Source organism: Syngnathoides biaculeatus, chromosome 1 (genome assembly GCF_019802595.1).
Source record: "Syngnathoides biaculeatus isolate LvHL_M chromosome 1, ASM1980259v1, whole genome shotgun sequence".
Lineage (NCBI taxonomy): Eukaryota > Metazoa > Chordata > Actinopteri > Syngnathiformes > Syngnathidae > Syngnathoides > Syngnathoides biaculeatus.
Window position 1 is genome coordinate 4,835,832 of NC_084640.1, and position 25,576 is coordinate 4,861,407.

General features: G+C 39.5%; 1 protein-coding gene across 1 annotated transcript in view; it reads left to right on the forward strand.

Annotated features, from left to right (window-relative positions):
- The first annotated feature begins 2,073 nt into the window (after nt 1-2,073).
- The window catches only part of nxph1 (neurexophilin 1), a 72,934-nt gene continuing 49,431 nt past the window's right edge, over nt 2,074-25,576 (forward strand). Inside the window, exon 1 of the mRNA XM_061837831.1 lies at nt 2,074-2,487. Within this exon, the coding sequence (XP_061693815.1) occupies nt 2,371-2,487 (117 nt within the window). The 5' untranslated portion in view covers nt 2,074-2,370. The remainder of the gene's footprint in view (nt 2,488-25,576) is intronic.

The following is a 25,576-nucleotide window of genomic DNA, read 5'->3' on the forward strand; positions in this document are numbered from 1 at the left end:
TTTTTTATTGCAATATGTGAAATTTATGAAATTTATGACATTGTGGGAAAGCTTGTGTACTGTCCAAATGGTTGCGTGCACTCGCGTGTGTGTTTGTACAAAGTATGTAATGTGTGTTTGCAGTGGCGTGAAAAGGAGTGTTGCAGTCCGGGCCCCTGTTGGTGCCTGTCACAGAATAGCAGGGGTGCTGATGGAAATTTTTGATGATAAAAATACATTTATTGATGTGCGTGTGTTTGGGCAGCGGGGGGGAATCTCCCTATTATAATGCATTAATTTTAATGGCAACACATACATATTCAGATGACCCCTTGATTTGGATGTTTGAGTGTGTTGACTTTTTTAAATGTAACTTTTCCAATTTTTACACATTTTGGAACCAATCGTCGCAACAGAATTTTCATGTCTATTAATTTCAGACTCTTTAACTATTAGCTATTCAAACAATTATCAAATGGTAATTAAAAATAATGAATAACCATTTCTGTATGAGTCATGTTACAGTACATTTGTGTTTCGTTCGAAGTGCAATATATTTGAAAATAAAGTTGAATATTTTGCATAAATACAAAGATTGGATATGACTTTAGGGGATGAGTGGTGACATTCTTTAGTGGAGTGTGTGTGTGTGTGTGTGTGTGTGTGTGTGTGTGTGTGTGGGCGGAGGGGTCCATCCTGGATTGTGTGGTAAAATATATATTTTTTAAAATAATAATGTTGCAGTATAGTTTAATTTTTAATTTTTATTTTTTTAACTTTGAGAAGTCAATGAATGAAGAAAATGGGAGAGAAGGTAGAGTGGAAGAGGCAAGTGTGATGGAAAGTGTGGTAAGGAAATGAAGAAATGGGTCCAAGTAGGGTGGAACAGTTGGCGGAGGGTGTCTGGTGTTCTATGTGACAGAAGAGTCAGATTAGAGATGGTGGCACTGAAGAAACAACAGGAAGCAGAACTGTAGGTAGCAGAAATGAAGCACCTAAAGTTCTCACTTGGAGTTAACAGGTTGGACAGCCAAAGTTGGATGTTTTGGAGACAAGGTTAGAGAGAGCAGACTTATATTGTTTGGACATGTTCAGAGGCGAAAAAGTGCGTATATTGGCAGAAGTCTGCTGAGGATGGAGCTGCCAGGGAAAAGACCGAGAGGAAGACCAAAGAAAAGTTTGATGGATGTTGTATGCAAGGACATGAGGACAGTGAGTGTTAGAGAGGCAGATGCACGAGATAAGCTTAGATGGAAAAAGATGACACTGTGGCGACCCCTAACGGGACAAGCAGAAAGGAAAAGAATAAGAAGTTGCAGTGTAGTTTAATTCCACTGCACTCTAAATGCGTTTTGTTCATGTGTACATATTATCTTGAAATTCAGATTAAGTGTAATTTCTATTTCTATTTGTCATTTTATAAATTGGATGTTTTTCTCAAGGGAAGCTGTAGACTAATTTTACTTGGGGGGTGCGTTGGGTGGCACTAGGAGTTTTATCAAAGCAGCACCGTTTTAAACATACAAGGATGCACGCACGCACACACACACACACACACACACACACACACACACACACACACACACGCACACTTTATTGCTCTTCACTGTATTTCTTTATTCATTTAAGTGTATTGATTAATCGTACATTTTGTTGTAAGCGATAGGTTATTTAATTGTAATCGAAAACTTGAACAGGGAATAAAATTTCATGTCAGCACATGTGGCGCTCCTTGATTTGACACAATGGAAGACACTTTACAACAGCAGAGTATTGCAAAATCTAGGGTTACGGGGGTGGGGGGAGGGGGCACAGAGGGCACAGGGGGTCCAGGTATAGTGTTACGGGACACTGGCACCCTCAGAACCCCCAGTGCTCTTCAACAGTGAGGTATTTCGCATCAGGAATCCAAAACTTCCGATATTAAAAAAAAAAAAAAAAATCTGACGTGAAATCATGTTTTAGTTTACAAAGGAAACACCAATCTCTTTGTATTTGATTTCTTTGCCTCTCTTTTTTCTCCTCCCCGTACTCACACAAAGCCCACCCCCTTGAGTGCGACCCACTGTTATCGTGTTGAAGGCGCGGGATATAAAGCGCCAAGCTCCCTTGTGTCGCCTTCAAATCGCCAGCAGCCAGACAATCAGAAGTCCAAGCTGCTCCCAACTATGCCTGCGCTCCCTTTTGCCTCTGGATTGACGCTCAAGTAAACTGTTCGATCGATCTTTAACCTCACCATCACAATTAGCAGCAGCTCCTCGTTCTTGCACCCGTCCTCTCCTCTTCAATCCTTCAGCCTTTTCAGCCTGCTGCCATGGCTTGCACCATGTCCTTTTTAACTCGGCTACTTAAGGACTTGACCGCACAGTGAGGCAGAGACCGGGTGGATTTATGCTCCTTAGAGTCTCACGTTGCATCCAAAAGGAAATTTGTGGAAGTTTGAGCAGCTGGAGGATGCAGGGGACGTGTTGGTGCGCCGTGGTCCTCCTCACGCCTGTACTTGACCTGGTGAGTTTGACATGTGTGTATGTATGTATGTATGTACGTATGTATGTACATAATAACTTTACTTTCTTAATAACTTTACCCGTTTCATTTTTCTTTTTGATATCATTCTACATTTTAACTTCATGCTACTTTTCATTAATTTACTTTTGGAGTGTGAAAGTGATATATATACGTACATGTGTCTGTATGTGTGTGTGTGCAGTTTTATTTTTTTTGTCGATATGATTCTAGATTTGAATTTTATGATACTTAATATTTATTTACTTTTGGAGTGTGAGAGTGACCTGTGTTGAATATATATAGTCCATTCAAAGTGCAACTGTAATAAAATACCCGATATTTCAAACTCCTAACTTTTTGTCGGGAACATTTTTCTACTCCCCGTAATAACCTCCCGACATTGATCGTCTCACGGGGGCGCCATAACAAACCAAATATGGATGTCGCTTCCCATTGCGTTGAGACTGACGACTGAGGAGTGCAGGTTACACAGGAATCCCGGTTATTCTTCCTTCGGTGTTTTTTTTTTTTTTATTGATTTTTTTTCATAAAGAGTGACAGAAGCCTTACTCAAGCTTTGCAAAGCTATTTGTTGGAATGCAAGTCACCTCACAGTTTGGAACTTGACAATTCAGGTGAAACTTACAACAAGATTAATTGCCAATATTGTTTTGTTATTAATATTGTCTGTCAAATTATAGACAAACTCTTTTGTTTTAAAATTAATAGCATTCAAACAAAGATTTTAACTGCTTGTTTTGCTTATTGTTGACACATCATACACTTGGGCTTCACACTCACATTTGTCATATTAGTTACACAATACCTCAATTCTTACAGCCAATGATTTAGAAAAAATAAAGGACTGAACACATAATTTTATGTTCCATTACTATGTGCAAGTGTAATTTCTATATTAATACATTGTGTGTTAAATTAATGCAATCTGTGGGATTTCTGAAATTACAAATGGACAGAACCCTGGGGTCTGAAAACACATTCCCTCTCACATGTGCAGCCTTTAAAAGTATTATTCTAGAGGGACAAAAGTTTAAATTTACTTCTGAGGGTCACAACATTTCCAGGCATTCAAAACAAGAGAAGATGAAACAAATAAAATCCCCCTTTCCCCGCAAAAATGCCTCAATAAAAAAAATCCTATTCACCCTGATAAGTGTAGAGTTCAAGAGCACACAGGCACACACACACACACACACACACACACACAGAGGCGGCAGGTCGTGTGGAGTAAAAGGAGTTTATTGCACAACATGATAACAGCTCGGTTTATCTACAGCAGTGGGGCTTAAAGCTGTACTTTGATGGTTTTATTTCATGTTAAAGACACTTGCCTCTCCTTAAGCCTCTTGTCTGATATCAGTGCCTTGACCTCGATAACAGCTCAAACCCAGGTATACAGCAAACCAGTCTATAAAACAGAGTGGCTTACTCCCCTCTGGGTTCACTATTAAATTAAGAAGACTCATTACTCTTGGAGAGCAAAATCCGCTCTGGTATTATCATGATGTTGTCCACATAACTGCATTTTATGTAACAATTACCATACTGTATGTTCAACATAGAACATTTCCAATTTCATGCAATATCCTTCTTATTTCTTATTATGTGCTCTCATTGCCGATATGGGTTTTATCTGCAGTCATTCAAAATTCTGCATTAATACTTCATTCTTAAAGAGTTGTGAAAAGCAGTTCCATTACGGAGTGGAAGCATTTTGTTATAAAAATTTTGAAGACAGTTTTTGACCATTCTAATTTTTATTTGCTTCTCAAAATTTTTTTAAATATAGGATGGACTTTTGTATTGCTTTTTCTGCAAAATGATATTATCTCATTGTCGTCATGTCTTCCTGTGAAATCCCAAATATTGTATTTTAAGTCACACTGTAAATCATTTGGTGTCTCGATCACTTACCTCATTTGGGATTTTGGCATTTCCCAAATGAGGAAAAAAATAAATGGATCTTTGCCAGCACCCACTAAACCCAGTATAAGTGAGCCCGGGGGCAATAGTGATGGAAGCTACATTATTGTTACTATCAAACAGAACAAATATGGCCTGCAGTACCAAGTAGCCAGCACTATGTGTGCAGGGTTGGAGGGTGCCACATACACTCTTCAAGCATAATTTCTATTGCATGAATCTCCACCTTTTTCCTCTACTTTTTAGAACAAATGATACAAAGTTAATGTTTAATTTATATGCTTTTTATTTACTTGCTTTCCGGATAATCCAAAATAGGCTACTTTAACAAGATACAGTGGCTCAAATCTCCACGGTGTCTTGCATAAACACACACACACACACACACACACACACACACACACACACACACAGACTCACACCCGCAAGCACGTAAACAAATCATTTTAAGATAATGTGATCAAAAAAGGGAAAAACACAAGAAAAAAAACTATTTTTGAAATTTTTTATGCCTTCTTGGTTTTGTGTGGGTGAATTCCTCCTGTGATAAAATGCCATGCTTAAATCCCATTTTGTTGAAGTAATAGTAGTTATGATTAAGTTACTGATTAATTAAAATAATGTCAAGCATTTACAGCGAAGGCAATCCTTATTAACACATCAAATGATGGTAGCTTTCTAACATCCATGTACACTTTTTATTGGACGGTAAAGATAAAATCGCAAAACAGTAGAAACGTAAACAGTTTTGTAAAAATCCTGTGGTGACCAATTTTCATGTCGCCCTTCAAATTTTGCAGATATAGGTGCCTAAATGAGCTTCACTACTCATTACACTCTTGCCTTTATAATATCATAATTATGATTGACATCCAATTATTCCAACATAATAAATTCATACATGCTCATCCACATCTCAAATAACACCATTTATTTTGGTGTTTACTACTGTGTGGATGCTAAATGGATGCTTCATCATCATCATCAGCCGACAGATCCCTCAGGTGTATTGCAACAACACAATGAGGATCTCTCTAGTGGCATGAATGATTAAGATGCCTTGAAGGACAAAGAATCAAGGTTTGTAAAATAATTGTAAAAAAAAGGTATACTCTGGAGACACTAAGAGGCACTTGTGTTAGTTTTTTTTAATAGAAAAGGCATAATAAGCAATAGGAGAAAAATTCTATCTATCCAAAAATTTAAGTAGCAACTTCAGAAAACACTTTGCAAATCATGACATTAAATTTTGGACACGTAATGCTAAAGATATTTTGTTATTAAAGATTTGGAATATATTACTTGAGATTTTTTTTTCTTAGAAACAATGACTGATTCACAGCAATTACCAAGAATTCAAATATTCATATTACTCTAGTGAACAGTTTTCTTTTTTTTATTTCTATACTTGTTAAAGTATATAAATTATCCATCCATCCATTTTTGAGCTGCTTATCCTCACAAGGGTCACAGTAGTGCTGGAGCCTATCCCAGCTATTTTCAGGCAGGGCGCAGGGTACACGCTGAACTGCACATGGTGACAGACAACAGTTGCACTCACAATCACACCTAGGGACAATTTAGAGTCTCCAATTACTGGATGTATTTTTTTCTTTTTTTTTGGTGGGGGTTTGGGCGCTGGGGGAACTGGAGTGCTTGGAGTTAACCCACGCAGGCACGGGAAGAGCATGCAAACTCAGGCAAGGAGAGGGATTTTGAACTCCGGTCCTCAGAAGTGTGAGGCCAACGATCCAACCAGATGTGCTACCATGCCACTGTAATTCTTCTCATCATATGAAAATATATACATGGGCAAACAGGGGTTACCAGCACTCCAGTGATTTGATTGTATCAACATCATTTTTAAAATTTTCTCTTTCTTTTTGTACACCTTGATGTTGATTAAGACAGCATTTTTTCCCCATTTATCTCCTACACCTTGAAGCTATTTAACGGTTCATGCAGCATGGGTGTGACTATAGGCCTACATGTGACGACAGCAGGAAAGCTTAGCCAGGTGGCTTTCACACTGAATGAAGATAGCTTGAAATTTCTGAGTTGGATGGTTATTTTTGGAGAAAATAGTTTGTCAATTTCGCTCTCAAAATGACAAAGATAAAGGCAAAGTTAAACAAAAATATGTGAACACAGGACGTTTTTATCAGAGCAGGAGAGCTCATATTTTTTTATGAGCGCAATGGCCAGCCACTCTCTGCCTTTAGTGTCAGAGGTCTATCGCATTTCACAGCTTCAAATCTTCACTTCAGCTCACTCCATGCTAACTTCGATCCAGAATTTCCAAAAGTGTCTAAACATCCCAGTCAAAAGTTAGTCACTTTGAAAAATCGCACAGAAAAGCAGATGCAGTTTTAAAAAATAATAATGATGCATCCAGAGACAAATGTTTGCATCATATCAAGTGGCTTGGAACATTGCAAGGGCCAAAAAGCTATCCATCCATCCATCCATCCATCCATCCATCCATCCATCCATCCATCCATCCATTTTCTTTGCCGCTTATCCTCATGAGGGGAGTGCTGGAGCCTATCCCAGCTGTCAACGGGCAGGAGGCGGGGTACACCCTCAACTGGTTGGCCACCAATCGCTAGACAAACACCCACACTCACAATCACACCTAGGAGCAATTTAGAGCGTCAAATTTATGTTGCAGGTTTTTGGGATGTGGGAGGAAACCGGAGTGCCCGGAGGATGTCACAGAAATCATGTGTCCTGAAAACAAACATCTTGAAAAAATGGTATCAGAACATCAACTGTCCTGCCAAACTGTTGAACAGAGAATAATTGGACATTTGCATGGCTAGTGATTCACAGTTGGCCTCAGACCTCCAATCAGGTGGGTATTTTAGTGTTTCATTAGATGACAGTTGTACCATACAAGACAAGACTTGGTTGAATGGGTAGTTTCTCTGTGTGGGAGAGCACACAATTATATTTTTGTTTAATTACTGCCCTGTGGTCCTGCTACACTGTAGGAGTCGATTTTTCTTGTTATCATGTATGTGTGACATTTACAATAAATCTGGTGAAGCAAAGGTGTGTTTGTGAGGAGGAAATGATATTCATATATGATATAGCTGTTTGGATATTTGATGTGTATGATGCGGCTCTTTGTTGTAACAGTTAAAAATATGGCTCTTCATCACTGACTAGTTTACTACCCCTGGATTAGGGCATGGTAATTTGGCTTACCTGATGCACGGGAAATTGCTATGCAAAAAATACTTGGCCTTAACTTTGAGAGCAACTAACAATGTGCAAGATCAGAGTTGATGTTTGAGTCAGCTTAATTTAAGTTCTTTTTGGGTCCTTTTGTGATGCACTGAGCATACAGCATACAGTACACTGCACAATATGACACACTCTAACTGCTTTAAATGCTAGAAGACTCAGCATCTTTGCACAACTGTGACTCTCGAAAGAAATAGTTTCCTATTAATTGAATGGCTGCTGTTCTTTGTTCTTGTTAGTTTGTTTGTTATTCTTCTCAGTACTCAATAGCTATAGCTGTCATAATGCTGCTCTTCATCACTGCAAAATCTCTGGTGATGATTTGGAATTGAGAAACCAAGGAGACTCAGTCTTGTTTAACGCTTTACACCACATGAACTGTAACCTATGCGGTCTGGTCTGTGATTCCAGGGCTGTCTGATCTGAGAGTTACCTCCCCAGGGGCATTCCCATCCACCCACAAACAGCCCAAAAAACAACACTTGACCTTGGTGGTTAGCCATTAAGTCAATGATAATAGTAGCCTACTGGGGAGAAAGGAATCGGCACTCTAAGCCCCCCCCCACCAACACCCCCGCACCCCCCCATCTCTGCATGCATCATTGTGAGGATAATATTTCAGATCCAGATGGGGGGCAAATGGGAAAAATCTGGTTGAGATTTGGATCTCAAAGTGATGAAATGGGAAGAAATCACCTTGCAAATATAAGTAAACATAAAACTCTTTGCATGTTTGTGGGGGTTTGTGTGGAAGCTGTGGGCGTCTATGATTAATGACACTGGCTTCTATTCCCTCATCCGTGTGGTGGTCCAGATTTTAAATTGTGCTCACAGTTCAAAGGTCTGAGATGGTGCTCACCGTTAAAGTGCCCTGTTCTTCCCGAAAAAATCTCAGTCAACCTATGACCCAGGTAGAGAGGCTCCAGAGATATGCCCCTGGTCTCTCGCTTCCCTCTTTGCAATCCTTTTATGGCAAAAACGTATGGCTACTTGATAACAGCATTTTGAAGCTGTCCTGGGAGATTAGGGTCTCTGAAGGCAGAAAACCATTAGACAACCTTATCCCACTTTCTTTGCATCCCCAGGTCCTCGAGTGACTCTGAAATCTGCATTATTCTTGCTCCTTCATTGCTGAAATGATGGAGCACACTTTTCCAACACCCATACTGATGTCTGCAATGCAAACAAAAACAAACTCATTACATTAAAGTAACAGTAAAAGTAGTGCCGTTTACCACTGACGTCGACATCCAGAAACCTTGCTTCCTAATCAATATTTTATGTTCTTTTCTTTTATTTTGTTATTTGTTATTTTTCCTATAAAATAAAATAAAAATCGTCATTAGGTAAATGCTGAAAAGCATCACATTGTTATCATGTGCTCAATTTCTTCTTAGATTTTAATTTTTTTCATTTTTGAACTGCATATTATCGCTGGTTTCTTCAACAACAATCATGAGACTCGTTTAGGACAGGTGAGCTTCGACCTTCCCGTTCCAAAATGTTCAGATCAGAAAGATTAAAGTAAAGCGCACACTGAAAAAATATAACCAACCATTTTTCATCATTTTTTCTCATTAGAAATTGTTCAAAAGCATTCGTATGTTTGTTTCAACAGATGTAAATGTATTTTCTTTACTGAAATTTAAATTCACTGCTTGGTACCTATCTGAAAAATTTTCATTTTGCCCAAAGTACTTTTTTTAGGTGGCACAGTGGAGCAGCTGTAAAGCGTTGGCCTCACAGTTCTGAGGACCCGGGTTCAATCTCGACCCGCCTGTTTGGAGTTTGGATGTTCTCCTCATGACTGCGTGGGTTTTCTCCAGGCACTCCGGTTTCCTTCCATTTTGCAAAAACATGCATTAATTGGACACTCTAAATTGCCCCTAGGTGTGATTGTGAGTGCGACTGTTGTCTGTCTCCATGTGCCCAGCGATTGGCTAGTAACAAGTTCAGGGTCTACCCTACCTCCTGGCCGTTGACAGCCGTGATAGCAGTGATAGCACTCCCGCGACCCTTGTGAGGATAAGCGGCTAAGAAAATGAATGGATGGATGGTTTTCTTTACTTGAATGTGATTTGCGCCTGCATTTTGTGGCTTTGAACAAGGTTGACATTGGTAAAACAATGATTAAACTTTGCATTTTGGTAGGGTTACAGTGATCTTCATGTTAATTGTGTTTTAAATATGTACATGTCCATGACTGAACATAACATTCACCCTTATAGTCCGAGGCACCTTTGTCCAGAGAGTCTAAGCCAGGTAGATGTAATCTACTGCAGCAGAGTTGTTTAAACACATATTTCACTCAGGTAAACCAGAAAAAAAAAAGCCGTAACACATTGTCCAATAACAATAGTAAAAGCCTGTGTCTCTTGCATTGGTTGTATGTGTGCATGTATATGGGCACTGTAACTCTTTGCCGTATCTTTCCAGTCTAAAATAAAATAAGTTAGCAAGAGCTAACATTTTACCTAACATTGGTAATCCACCCCCCCCCCACACACACACAGACAAACCAGATGCATAAATCAGGACAGCAAAAAAACAGGTAAACAGGCAGACGTTTGAATTTATTGCAACACGTTTTCATTGAACTGAAAATGTGAATAGATTTGTTAAATCCAACTCTTAACTTGTTTGGATACCTCTCTCCGAACAGCCACCCACTCAACCCAGTCATCTCAACATTTTAGCCCTTAAACCAGTGGTTGTATCGTAGGAGAAGCACCTTCTCAAACTTGAAGTCATAGAGTCTGTTCCTCTTCGATGTGAAGATCATCTTCCCCACACTTGACATGTACATGACCTTTGACCTCAATGATATTAAAGTAGTTGTCCGAGTCTCCATTTGGCAAATGCCGTCTTCCCACCCATTGCTTAGGCGATTATCTCACCCTCCCCTACCTTGTCACTCTGCAGCACTCACACACACACATGACAAGACACCCACTTGCGCCTGAGTCCTGTGTTTGTGTGCGTGAAGTCAGATGATAGCTTTTGTTTTTTATTGGGCGGCTTCAGTACCGTGCAGTAATGAGGTGGTGATAATGGTAATAATTTATTTATAATTATACTGACAGTTACTGTAATTAGTTAGATTACCCGTTACTGAAAAAAAGTAAAGTTGAAAGCCAAAAAAAAGTTAGTCACGCCGTTTATTTAAACCCCGCGATTCCCATCACTGGTAATAACTGCTCCTACATTCATACATGGTTTACATGAAATTCAGGCAAAACATTCATTATTTTATGAAATCAGTTAAAATATGAATTGTGCAACTTTATATTATTTTTTAAGTTATGCATTGAGGCGGAACGGTGGTTCTGCCGGTAAAAAAGCATTGGCCTCACAGTTCTGAGGTCCCGGGTTCAATCCCAGACCCGCCTGTATGGAGTTTGCATGTTTTCCCCGTGCCTGCGTGAGTTTTCTTCAGGCACTGCGGTTCCTCCCACATCCCGATAACATACATTCATTGGAGACTCTAAATTGCCCCGAGATGTGGTTGTGAGTGTGACTGTTGTATGTCTCCATGTGCCCTGCAATTGGCTGGGAACCATTTCAAGGTGTACCCTGGCTCCTGTCTGATGACAACTGCCATTGGCTCCAGCACTCCCGCAACCCTTGTGAGGATAAGCAGCTTGGGTAATGACATGACATGTATGATTTTTATGACCAAGTATGCAAGAAATGCAACATGAGTTCTGGCACTGATTGAGTTTTGAAATCCAGGAAGTGGATTTGCAGTAACAGTGATGGATCACCCTGAATTCTAACCTGATGACTGGCTTCGCTGACCAGTGAAACAGACGCTGATATATTGCACTCCCTCAGGAAGGATAAGAAAAGGATGGTGGAAGGAGGAAGAAATGTTTCTCTCCACTGCCTTCGCTACGATGCATCTCCCATTGGAATGATGTCTATTGCTCAACCTAGCCGTCAGAGTACCTACTGGTGGGAATTACAGCCATGTCCGTTATGGTGCCCTTTTGATCTTCCCTCACTGTGACGTTACAGTGACTCGGCATGCAGGGCCTGTACCACACTGTGGAGACATTTATGGATGACTTTAAGAAAACTGTAAAAAACATATAAATGACTGCTGAGCCCTTTCAATGGCAATCTAAAACTAAATCCAGGTCAGTGTATCGGTAAATAAATCAGGAAAGTAAGTTTTCCTTTTTCCCCGCAAGAATTATTTTGACCTTATCTACAGAGCAAAGGTAATTTTTCTTTTGAGCACAATTCTTTTTGTTTTGATCCTGCAGAAAAAGTCTCCATCATTACCAAAAAAAAAGAAAATTTACCGACCTACCAATTTTTGACAATTCTGATTTTTCAAGGTTTTTTTTTCAAAGACTTTATTACATGTTACAATACAGCAGAAAAATATGATCAGACGTGCGAACGTGGAGCCCAAGTGGTGCTCAAGCCCCTGCTTTGTTGTCTCGGATAAAAAAAATGTGTGAGTTTTATGTATCCATATTTTTTTTTAAATTCCACCCAAACCTTTTAGATTTTTTTAGATGGATTTATTAAAAAAAATGTTCTAATGCTCCCAAATTAATTTATTTGGGGTTAATCAGAGGGACTTTAAATTGTGGCAGGTGTGTGGAGACCCCCATTTTACATGAGTTTGAATGTGTTGGCTTTATTCGGAACACTGCCACATCCCCAGATATGAGGGGGTGTGCACCCTTGTGAAACCGTATTATCTCAGTTGTTTACTTTTATTTACCTTCTGAAAATACATATATTTTAGTCAGTTGAGTTCCACATGTCACATTAATAGGGAAAACTGTTTTTAAATAATTTATCTTGGTCTCATGGTTTAATACATGAACATGCGATTTCTAAAAATGGTGGGTTGACTGCTTTATAACCACTGCATATATTTATAAGAGAGGGTTTGCACCTGTGTAAAACACTTGATCTCAGTTGTGAAGGTTAAGTTTGTTAAGCTTGTGAAAAAAGCACACGTTAAGAAAAATGCAAAATTAAGTAAATACATATGTATATGTCTAGAATCTTAATCAATGCACATTTACACACTAATATGTACACAGAGGAATACAAAACTCTGGACTGGAGACTGTAGACAAGAGGGATCTAGAGAAACCTGCGTTGTTAATTTAGGCACGCTTCTTGCCCCGCTAAACTTTCCAGCTTCTCCAGAGATGATGTTCAAGTATCCTTGAGCAAACATTCAGTACCTAATTGCTCCTGATGATCACTGTGCTTGGAAGCTTCTTACATCACTCTATGAATAAATGAAACATAAATTTAAAGCAATTTAGAAGTTGGAAGTGAAATTTGTAGAAGCATGTCTACTTTAAAATACGTTCTCATCTTTAACTCTCTCTCATTTCTCTCTCTCAATATTTCTCATATCCCTGACATATACAGGAAAAACATTTATTATTATTATTCTTTTTTTTTCATTTTAAGGGCATTAAGGTACTTGTTTGTGCTGTACAAATGAGGCAAACAATATCCAGTTATCATATTTCAGAATTACTGTGTAGCACTGGCATAAATGTGTGCAAAAGCAAATTGATTTTATCGGACTTATCAAACTGTGTCATCTTTATTTACTTTCTAACCAAGCTATAAGTTGGCATTATTTCATACAGATGTTATCTTAGATATAAGCGTACAGAGATGTAAATAGTATTGCGGAAGAGTGTGAATTTTATTTGTTTTTAATTGACTTGCTATTTGTTGAGGTAGGAGCTTTAACGTTTACACACCGACATCATTTCTAGGTGTGGCATCACTCTTTCATAATTTCATGTCATTATCAATACAATAACTTACTTTACTCCTTTTATGTTTGGTCTGAGGGAGAGACATCATAAGCCCCCTTCTATTAAGATGTGATGCAATTTTTGAGCACATGGAACTCATGGAGTAAACACAAAAAACAATATTGTGCCACTCATAAGTGATCATTATCTTTGTGTGGCAAAATTTTTGTCATAGCTCTTGTGGTGAGATTTGGTTTGCACTTGCGTACCTAGTATCGTGGGCATTAGTTGATAGTGTTTTTGTTTCATATAATTAGTCATTGATTAAACACAATTGGGCATCTATCAGTCATTTATAACTCAATCAGAGCCTCACATCAATTTTAAATCTAAATCTATTTTATTAGGGATAAACTCCCCTGGGATGAAGCATGTGAGTAAAGTTCTTGATAAGAAATAAAATATCTCTGCAAGAAGGCAAGAAGGTAGTGGTTCCTTGTTTACCAATCAATATATTGGAGTACAGGTCTGTCTCTTTTTCCATCACAGGCCTTCATTGGTGATTGAATGGACCAATCTCAGTCCTTATCAATTTCCTATTGTGAGGAAAACAGCAGGCTTTACAGCAGCTCTTCAGATTGCAGCTGTATTGATTTCCAGAATGATAATTCAATTTGGGGTCTAAGGACAGTTTCGTGTCTCATGGGGGGGACTGAAAAATAACAACAAGACACCAGTTGGCATGTGACAGGTCTCAATCATGCAGGATGAGAGCCAACCTTCAAAGAGAGAAGGCTTTGCATGCTTCTTTATCTCTTCTTTTTTATTCAGCCCTTCTCACTGTTTTTCCCATCAGGTTATCACTTTCTACTCTGCACACTCACTTACTTAGAAGATTGTAAAATTGTGCATTTTAACCTTCACCAACATGCATCTCTTTGACCACAGGACTGAAATGTGCTTTGTAACATGTGCAATGTGATTGCGATATACGTAATATGGTTTGTAATTAATAGATTGCATGCACATTTTAGCAAAAAGGGTTGGATTTAGTTGTTTTGTTCAAGAATGTTTGGACAAAAGAGTATATAAAACTATTGATTCTGAGTTGAGTAAAGTTGAGGACATTGAGTGTTCAATTTTAAATTAGCACAGATGTACATTTTATTGATGTTCCCTTGTTTTTTGCAGTTAATTGGTACCAGACCCAATTTTTTTTTTTTTTTCTTCATAGGTCCTTGTCATCTTTCTGGGGATGTTGCATTACACCCTATCAATGCGGCTTTCGGCTACAGTACTGTACTACTTTAATCTGGTGTTTTTTACTTTTAATTTTTAAAAATTTTTGTTTCATTGGTCCATGTTGTCTTGCTGGAGATGTTGTATTATACCCTATCAATGCGCCTTCCCACTACAGTACTGTGCTAATGTATGCTGCCGTTTTTTTCTTGTTGTTGTTTTTTTGGGGGGAGAAGGTGGTCCGGAAATCTGCGATACACTGAATCCACGATGGGTGATCCATGAAGTAGAGAGGGATTGCAGTACAGAATGTGCACGGAGGCTAATTTCTTATCACTCCTGTGTTTTATTTGTTTGTTGTTTAGCTAAGCATGTTGAAACGCTAATTGATGATTAGGAAAACACTTGTGGAATTATGATAGCAAAGCCGGAAACCGTTGTGCTTATTATATGAGCTATAACACTGCCTTTTATTTGTGCATCTAGAGCATCAGCATATATGGGTTTGCTTCTCCATCCATCCATTGTCCGGGGCTACTTTTCCGCACATGGGTCGCGAGAGTGAGGGAGCCTATCCAAGCTATCTTTGGACAGGAGGCAGGGTACACCTTGAACTGCCAACCAATCACAGGGCACATAGAAACAAGCACCAGTTGCAGTCTTAATTCTTTCTGCCCGTCAGTTTCTTGAACCATGGGATGTGACGATCTTATCCACTTGGCTGAGCCTGCCCAGTTCAACAGTATTTTATAAATGGCAGGTATGACTTTGTTTTAACTATCAGTACAAGACAATGAGGGACGGCTCGAATCAATGCGACACGCAAGGCGGGATTTTATAAGAAGCGCTTCTTCATCAACAATTGACATAGAATTATGAAAAAAATGTAATTGCAATAGTTTTTAACATTGCTTATATTTTATATAAAAATATGCCACAAAATTCAAAGTAGATTTTTTTTCCATTTCATTACAGAATTGTTACTGCGAAACAAATCATCCAAGTAAATTGCTGTTGTGACACCTAATGGGATGAACACACGATAGCACCAATCTCTCTGTCTCCTATTTTACCTTTTCCCCCCCTGTGTTCTGGTCTGTTTAGGTCTCTCTCCCTTCCCAAATTCTATGGAGTCCTTAATTTTCCCTCATCAGAGGAAGTAGTATTTTCGATTATCATTTGTAATATTAATTGGGTCTTCTTTTTCTTTTGGCTTGTCCCGTTAGGGGTCGCCACAGTGTGTCATCTAAGCCTATCTCGTGCATCCTTCTCTTTAATGCCCACTGACCTCATGTCCTCCCTCACAACATCCATCCACCTTTTCTTTGGTCTTCCTCTCACTCCTTTGCCTGACAGCTCCATCCTCAGCATCCTTCCACCAATATACTCACTCTCTCGCCTCTGGACATGTCCAAACCATCAAAGTCTGCTCTCTCTCACATTGTCTCCAAAACATCCACCTTTGGGTGTCCCTCTAATGAGCTCACTTTTAATCCTATCCAACCTGCACACCCCCAGCGAGAACCTCAATATCTTAATTTCTGCCACCTCCAGTTCTGCGTCCTCGTGTCTCTTCAGTGCCACCGTCTCTAATCAGTACATCATGGCCGGCCTCATCACTGTTTTATAAACTTTGCCCTTCATCCTCGCAGAGACTCTTCTGTCACATAAAACACCAGACAGCTTCTGCAAACTGTTCCACCCCGCTTGGACCCATTTTTTCACTTCTTTACACCACTCACCATTGCTCTGTATATTTGACCCCAAGTATTTGAATTCATCCACCCTGGCTATCTCTTCTCCTTGGAGCTTCACTCTTCCTCCTCCGCCCCTCTCATTCACGCACATATATTCTCTTTTACTTTGGCTAATCTTCATTCCTCTCCTTTCCAGTGCGTACCCCCACATTTCTCATTGTTCCTTCGCCTGCTCCCTGCTTTTACTGCAGATCACAATATCTATAATAATGTAATCTGCGAACATCATAGTCTAAGGGGCTTCCAGTCTAACCTCGTCTGTCAGCCTATCCATTACTCCTGCAAACAGGATGGGGCTCAGCGTGGATCCCTGATGCAGTCCCACCTCCACCTTAAATTCGTCTGACACCCCAACGGCAGATCTCACCGCTGTTCTGCTGCCCTCATACATGTCCTGTACTATTCAAACATGTCTCCGCCATACCTGATTTCCGCATGCAGTACCACAGTTGCTCTCTTGGTACTCTGTCATAGGCTTTCTGGTAGGTCTACAAAGATACAATGTAGCTCCTTCTGAACTTCTCTGTACTTTTCCACGAACATCCTCAAGGCAAATAGTGCATCTTTGGTACTCTTTCCAGGCATGAAACCATACTGTTGTTCGTAAATACTTCTGTCCTGACTCGAGCCTCCACTACTGGCTCATCGTCTTTATTCCTCTGTAGTTTCTACAGTTCTGAACATCACCTTTGTTTTTAAAAATGGTGACTAGCACACTTTTCATCCATTCTTCTGGCATCTTCTCTCCCGCTAGTATTCTATTGGATAAGTTGCTCAAAAACTCCATAGCCACTTCACCAAATTGCTTCCATACCTTCCATACCGTTGGGCAACAGATAGAGCAGCCAGAGTGTTACTTTAAGTATCTGCTAGTATGTAAACCATTAATGAGGATATGGTAAATAATGTTATGACTGCATGTAAATTACTCTTCAGAATGAAAGGAATACAACAACAGATTTCAGTGATAGGAGAGGGTTTTGGGCTGCAGGAATACTAAAGTGACTACAATAATGTACCCCACATGTGTCACATTGCACTCAAATATTTAATGCATATTATTTTAGAACTTGTTTGAATGTGTAATGTAAGATTGATTAAAATCATGAAGAGTGTTAGGAATGAGCTAATGGATATGCATAATACAGTATAACAAGCCATGAAAATAAATTATTTGCCTTGTATTTTTGGGAGGACTATTATCTGCTCAATACCATTATGTATTTCAATACAGGTAGACCTCAGTATATCTCTGTACTCTGATGAGCATTGTTTCTTTTCTACTGACGCTATTATAAGCTGTTTAAACAATAAAAAAATCCATCCATCCATCCATCCATCCATCCATCCATCCATCCATCCATCCATCCATCCATCCATCCACCCATCCATCCATCCATCCATTTTCTGACCTGCTCATCCACTCAAGAGTCATGAGAGTGCTGGAGCCTATCCCAGCTATCTTCAGGCAAGAGGCACGGTGGACCTTAAACTGGTTGCCAGCCAATCGCAGGGAACAAACAATCTTTCACACCCACAATTCACACCCTAAGGGCAATTTAGAGTCCCTGATTAATGCGTCTTTTTGGTATGTGGGAGGAAAGAGGAGCGCCTGGAGGAAACCCACACAGGCATGGGGAGAACATGCAAAGTCCACACAGGGGGCGCCGGGATTTGAAACGCGGTCCTCAGAACTGTGAGGCCAACGCTCTACAACTGCATCACCCTGCCACCCCTTTGTTTTCCCATTGTGAAAATTTTATTCTTAAAAAAACATTGTGAATTTATTCACATCAAATAATGTCATTTTTGTGTAAATGTAGCTTTTTTAGACATATTTTTGAAATATTTTTATTTTGGGAAATAATCATTTATTTCAACCAATAATACTCTACGTTATCAGTGTTCAGTGCACACTTAGCATCTCAAATGTAATAGAAGGATTTTTCACTATAAAACATGAAGCAATCTAGTTAATCACTTAAAATGTCTCATAATTACTTGGGGAGAAGAAAGGATTTCAGAATTAAATGCTTTTTGCCCTTTGTAAATGAATTGAATATGCAAAATTAAGTTAAAGGATGGAGATTTGATTTCCCTATAAGAGAGTAAAAGTATGTTTATTTATTCAAATAGAGTGTTTCATTGCCTTTTTACAATGTGAGTTATTCATATACTTGACACAGTTAACATATGATATGGAATAGTTTAGGAAAAAAAACCCAGCACAGGCTGTAATTACTGGAAGTGATTTTAACAAACCCGCACCCGGTGTGGCACCTCCTAAAGTGCCATTTACGTGACTGTACCCTCATCTTTCATTCTGTTCATACATTTATCAAAACAATTACTGCTGATAGCAGTACTTCCTTACAGGTAGTGAAGTATCTCACCCTTAATTTATCCTGTCACTTTGATGGATTTGCTCTGTTTTTTTCATGTTAGGCCAACAGCTCAGGGGAAGGCTGAGGCTGATCTGTCAGACCGCAGAGTCATTATTTAAAAGATTAGCTCCTTGGAGTGCAGTAAGCCGCTCCACCATCAGGAAGTGAATTCTATGTACTGAAAGGGGACAGTCAAATAACTAAAATTTGAGTTCAAGGAATATTTAGTGTGAAAAAATGTGACACATTTTCGCTGACGCACACCCAGGAATGTTCATTAGCAGTCATCTAAGTAAAGGTTTAGTCATTTTCATACACCATCATGTTTTTACATAAATCCTGTTTGAAAACTTAGCAACTGATGGCTTTTAACTTCTTTTTACTCTTTTATGGTGGCACAATTTCATGGAATAAATAATTATTACTAACAGATTTCAACAACAGAGTTACAGACTGCAGTTTAGTCATCATGCAAAAGACTTGACTTGGAGAAATGAGAGAGAAAGACAGAGAGAGAGAGAGAGAGAGGAGAGAGAGAGAGAGAGAGAGAGAGTGTGTTAAAAATGAGGACTCATTTTCAAGTAGAGATGGTTATAGAAGTAAAGACTTGAGACTTGCTTGGCACGAGAAAGTTATACCTTGGGACTTGCACACATTTTACGGACTCCCACTTCTGGCTCCTGCCATGACTATCTTCAGACCATCGGTGCAGACAAATGAATTGAATTTGATGAGACTATGTTATAAGATTTGTAACTCAACTTCAAGTTGAAGAGCAATGACATTTGACTGCACTTGACTTGAAAAGACTTGCTACCTTGATCAAAGCACTGAGAAACCAATACTTTGCTTTCTATTTATATAGTTCTAAGTGCAACATACAGTTTTACGAAAGGAAGATATATTGAGTCACAACGTAATGCTGAAAGACATTAATTACTATTAGATTGACGTGTCCCATACCATGATTGTTAATGCGGAGCTGGTTCTTATTATCTTTCAACTGTTAACACCGTGTTGGGTATGCTGTAGTAGAAGTATTGATCAAGAGGTCATTCTTTCACATACTACCAAAAGTAATAGATTAATTTAAAAAGAAAAAGGGGGGGGCTGTACAGCATACCGATAAATAAACAAGAAATGTGACAGCTACATATGATATACTGTACATTCCAAGAACCACTGTTGAGATAGTCAATCTATCCATTTTCTGAGCGGCTTATCCTCACGAGGGTCGGGGGAGTGTGGGAGCCAATCCCAGCAGTCATTGGGCATTAGGCAGGGTACACCCTGAATTGGATGCCAGCCAATTGCAAGGCACATGAGGACAGACAACAGTCGCATTCACAATCCAACCTGACCTACCTAGGGGCAATTTAGAGTCTTCAATAAATGCATGTCTTTGGCATGTGGGAGGAAACCAGAGTTCCCGGAGAAAACCCACCCAAGCACAGGGAGAACATGCAAGCTCCGCACAGGCAGGGCGCGAATTTGAACCCCAGTTCTCAGAGCTGTGGGGCCAATGCTCTGCAGCTGCACCACCGTGCCTCCTGTTACCATATAAAGAAATGAAATTCAAACTGCCAATGACACAAAAATCTAATTTTAAAATAGGTATTGTTATCAAAATTACAAATAATATTAATCACTTTGATAATTATACCAGTCGGAAAAAGTTAGCTGGGGCGTTTTATAAAAACGCAAAGTTGCGTAAGTTTGACTCGACACAATGTGCATCACAGTGGCAGCCGTTTGTCTGTGACGTTATGAGCAGGGGCACTGGAGCCATGCCATTGAAAACACGCTGCCATGGCAGATGAATGAGAATGATTTTCAGATATTTCTGATGCTCCTTCTGATACTGAAACTCTTTTAGAAGAAGAAAACATTTCAGAAGTGAGTGAAGCGACTGGGGCTATTTTACAATATCATATCAAGCCATATATAGACGATATGTGGATCACTTCTCCACTAACAACAACAGACTCCCTTTCAGACACAGACGAGTGAACAGACGAGGAGGACGAGGCACCCGAAGAAATATTCAAAATGACTGGCCCATAATTGTTCGATTTCCTAACCCTTTTAGAAGTCTTGTGTATGTAGTGTACACAGGAGGACCCATGCCGGGCGAAGTAAATATGGATGTTATCGAAATTAATCTAGAGCTATGTGTTATTTCTGTCTATATTGTTATTGTAGTTATTCATTCTTTATTTTCTCACATACTTTATTACTTATGTCAGGGGTGCCCAGACACCAGTGGCTGGTTGGGGGGAGAGATCCTTTCTCCACCCCGCCCCCGGTGCGACCGCACATGCCTGCCCAAGCCACCTCCGCATCGGAGGAAACAGCGGCTTGCGCCACTCCTAATGGCGACCCCTGATTTACGTATTTAAGTTATTATGACGCGGATCTTTTGTAATGTTCTGAAAGAAGGACTCCATTACATCGTCGGACGTGGATGTCTGGAATTTTCGGGAGGATGGCTGTCGAGGAAGCTTATTTACTACCACTTCTGCTTTTAGACAATACACAAATACACAAGTACATGGACGCCACACTGTCTTCTGGCTTTTGTCTTTCGGAGATATCCGTAACATTCACCGACTTCAAACATTCGCTAGAAATAATGTTCACCTATTGGAAAATTCGTTTGACTTTGGTGACTGAACTTCATTTGGCTAGTTAACTCATGTTGCACGCTACTAAACTGTATTTGTACTTCTATTTTGTGTTTGTTTGTTATTGTTTTGTGTTGTATTGTATTTTGTGTGATTAAATTGTCTTAAACACAATACAACTGCTTTTGTCTGCAAAATACATCACTTCCAGCTTCTTCTTCAACCCCACACAATCAACAGATTTTTCATGGCATGAGAGTAAAAAAATCAACATATGGCAAAATTCTGATGTGCTGTAAACAAACAGATGATTCCATTCCGGCTGATTTTTGTTCTTTTTTTTTTTTGGTTCACAACATATGTACTAAATTTCATGTTTTTGGTGTCAGTGGCATTTTAAGGTAACAATAAGGATGTGAATTATTGGGGGAATTTTTTTTTCTAGCATTATCATTTACCATTGTCAGCAATCATACAAACATATACGGCAGGCTGGCGGCTTGCTATCTGGGCTTCCTACACATAACAGTCTGGTTTAGGCACTTAAATGTTCAGCAGTGACGTCTCTGCATCTGGGGCCAGTGGGCCTTGGCCCCACCAGATGGCGCTGGTGGAGCACTATGCAAGCTAGAAATAATTGGCTTATCTTCATAAAGTAATATCCATCAATTCGACCCCTGTCCTCAGAACTGTGAGGCCAATGCTCTACAGCTGCTCCACCGTGCTGCCTATAGACTAATAATCTATAAATAATATTTTATCATGAATAACAATATCGGGCGGCTCAGTGAAGCAGGTGGAAAGTCTTGGTCTCACAGTTCTGAGGACTTGGGTTCAATCCCAGCCCTCCCGTGTAGAATTTGCATGTTCTCCCCGTGCCTGCGTGGGTTTCCGCCAGGCACTCCGGTTTCCTCCCAAATCACAAAAACATGCAACATTAATTGGACACTCTAAATTGCCCCAAGGTGTGATGGTGAGTGTGGCTGTTTGCCGAAATCAGTCAATTAAAATACGTACAGTGTTTTTGTGACAAATGTCAAGATGTAACATTCAGTTATGGCATATAAAGGGAGCAAGCTTTGTTTTTAATTTAATAAAGACTACATTTAGAACTTCTCCACTTGAAGAAAAATTTTAAATTAAAGGTTTGGGACTCAATTAGATTGGATTTTAACATCATTCAAGCAGGAAAGGACAAAACCCGTACCTTCAAACACGAATTGTTCAAGAGGAAAACGTGGCTTAAAGGATGCGTGATCAGAAAATCGCTGTTTTGCTTTCCTTGCCTGCTATTCGGGGGAGACACCACGTGGACTACAACGGAATTCAAAGATTTGAAACATCTTTCAGAATGTCTGGCCAAACATGACAACAGTGGCTCACATGTTGGGAATTCCCTGAAACTGTGTTTACTTAGGACTGCTAACATAGCTGCACAATTACATTCTGCTCATAAACGGGCCATTAAACTCCACAATCAGCAAAATGAGGAAAACAAGTACGTGCTCGGAAGAATTATTACATGCTTAAAACTCTGTGGTAAATGCGAAATCTCCTCACGGGGCCATTATGAATCAGCTGCTTTGGTGTATCCGGGCATTTTCCACAGCATTTTTAAGACTATGTTTGAAGGTGATTCCTGATTCAAAACGTATTATGAATCACAAATGTAATTAAAAGGGACCTCAGCAGCTATTCAAAATTAACTTCAACAGTATATGTTTAATGTATATCAGGACGAAGTTCTAAAACAGGTGTCCAAAAGAAACTTTTCAACACTAAAAACGATCAAGACATTTACAAGAAACAAAATTGGCCAGTAGAGATTAAATGCACTAACTGTTGTCCATTGAAAATGAATTAATTCATGCCTTATTGGACTCTGACAAACAGGTGATTGACAAGTTTGCCCAGATGAAGGCTCGACATGTATGCTTTCTATTCAAGAAGCAAACAGCTCTGGGGAGTCATACTTTCATTTGGAATCTTTTAAAGCAGGGGTGCCCAGACTTGTTTACCCCAAGATCTACTTTTCAAGCAGCTGGCCTCCCGCGATCTACCGACGGTTACAATGATTCCTCCTTGTCAAATGAGCGCCACAGTATGACTTAATCTGGCTATTGTTTTACCATGTCAGTGTTTAATAATATGGCCCACTTTATGGTCACAAGTATAAGGAAGTATTTTTCCAAAGCACTCCCTTGGGTTCTTACTAAGATACCAGTCGGATCCAATTGTACTGTACCATTATTAAGGTGATCCCTCATGCTCACAAACACGAGAGGGTAACCAATAACTTTAAAAAGATTAAGCTGGATTGATTAAACATCACTGGGAAAACATTTGTAATTATTGATTTTATTACCGAGCACACGCTAGGTTTTATGTTTTTGACTGAAACTTAGCCAAACCAAACCAAACCAAACCAAACTAAACCAAAATAACAGTCCAACTCTTCTCATCAAGTGAAATCTTGCTGGTTATACTTTTATCAGTGAGGCCATAGTGAGGATGCAGACTTTTTTGATGACTTCAGCCAACGGCTGTCTGTGATGGGTGTTGATTTTAACAGTGTGTTTATTGTCGGTGATTTTAAAATCATGACAAATGAACTAGAGACCTGAGTTACATTCTGGGCATCATTGGGCTGAGTCAGCATGTAATAGAGGCTACCCACAATTGGGGACACACTGAAGACTTACTGATTTCTAAGGGTCTGAACATTTTTAAACATTATTGTGTCTGATGTGGGCCTGTCTGATCACTCCTGTGTTTTCCTTGAGTGTTCCATGTCAGCACACACAAACATGTCAACAGCAGTAATCACAAAGCGCTGGTTAACTGAAAACAGCAGTGAGATCTTTAATCAGATCTCCTCTTTAACACCTGCCTGTCCAGGGATTCGGTCAATGAGGTCGTCAGTAGCTTCAATGCTAAAATGTTAGATATAATGGACACTATTGCTTACATTAAAGCCCAAGTGTCATCCCTATAAACATTCAAAATAGATATTATGAAAAATACATATAACATTATTCACTTCATGTCTATATGAAAAAATAAATGTGAGCGTCATCCATGTGCAAAATTTCAGAATTGACCCCTCCGTACAGGGCACTTAACCACGCCTCCTGAAGTGACGTCACGCCACGTTCGCTGACGTCAGACAAACAATTAGGGAAAATTTCGGCGCTGAAAGAAAGGAATAGAGCGAAACTGTCCGATTTACCGGCTGATTTCTCACTCGCATTCTTAACTAACAGTGAATTATCGTTGAAAAGCAGACAGCAGGGCTTCAAACATTTCAGAAAGTGGTATTTCAATGGTATTTACATGCATATACGACTGAGAAACCATTGACATTAGCTCGAGATCTTTCCAGAGTCAGAGGAAGACCGAGAAGCCACATAATATAATATATTATAACCCAGACGAATTCGTCATTGACAGTTTCCTATTTTCGTGTTACATATCACACTTGTGTTCAGAATCTGTATATGTATCTGTATAGCCGTTTGTGAACCACCGTATGAAGGAAAAGAAGGCGAGGCTTGATTTACGAGTTGTTTCCCGCGTTTTCTTTGTGTAACGTCACGCGCTCCCCTCAATAAGTATTCTTTAATTAGTGCCGAACCTTCGTAAGTCCCGACCGAGTACAACAATCACTACTTTAGTGTCCTCAAACATCCTTCCTTCAGTCTTGGTGTCTCGGTGCACGTCGAAGGCTTTTAGGACTGCTAGTCCGGTTTAGCTTAGCTTGAGAGCCGCCGAACAAAGACACGTTTGTGCAGTCAGATCATCGCAAAATATCGCTCAACACAGATCAAGTGTGACAATCATTCACACGTAGCTATATTATGCAAGCGAAGAACTGCTAATTCATTTATATGAGACATGTATTGAAAATCAAATTTAGGGTTTACCTTCGTGCAAACATATCTGTTCCGGTTGATGGATTCAGTTGATCATGCGGTCTTCCTCAAAGTTTTATCCATTAAAGACATTTTTCGTACTCGGTCTTCTGTTCCGGTTGATTTTAGATGGGTTCAGTTGATGATGCGGTCTTAGACAAAGTTTGATCCATCAAAGACATTTTTCGTACTGGGTCTTTGGTTTTGGAAAGGGTACGAATTGAACTCCACCAA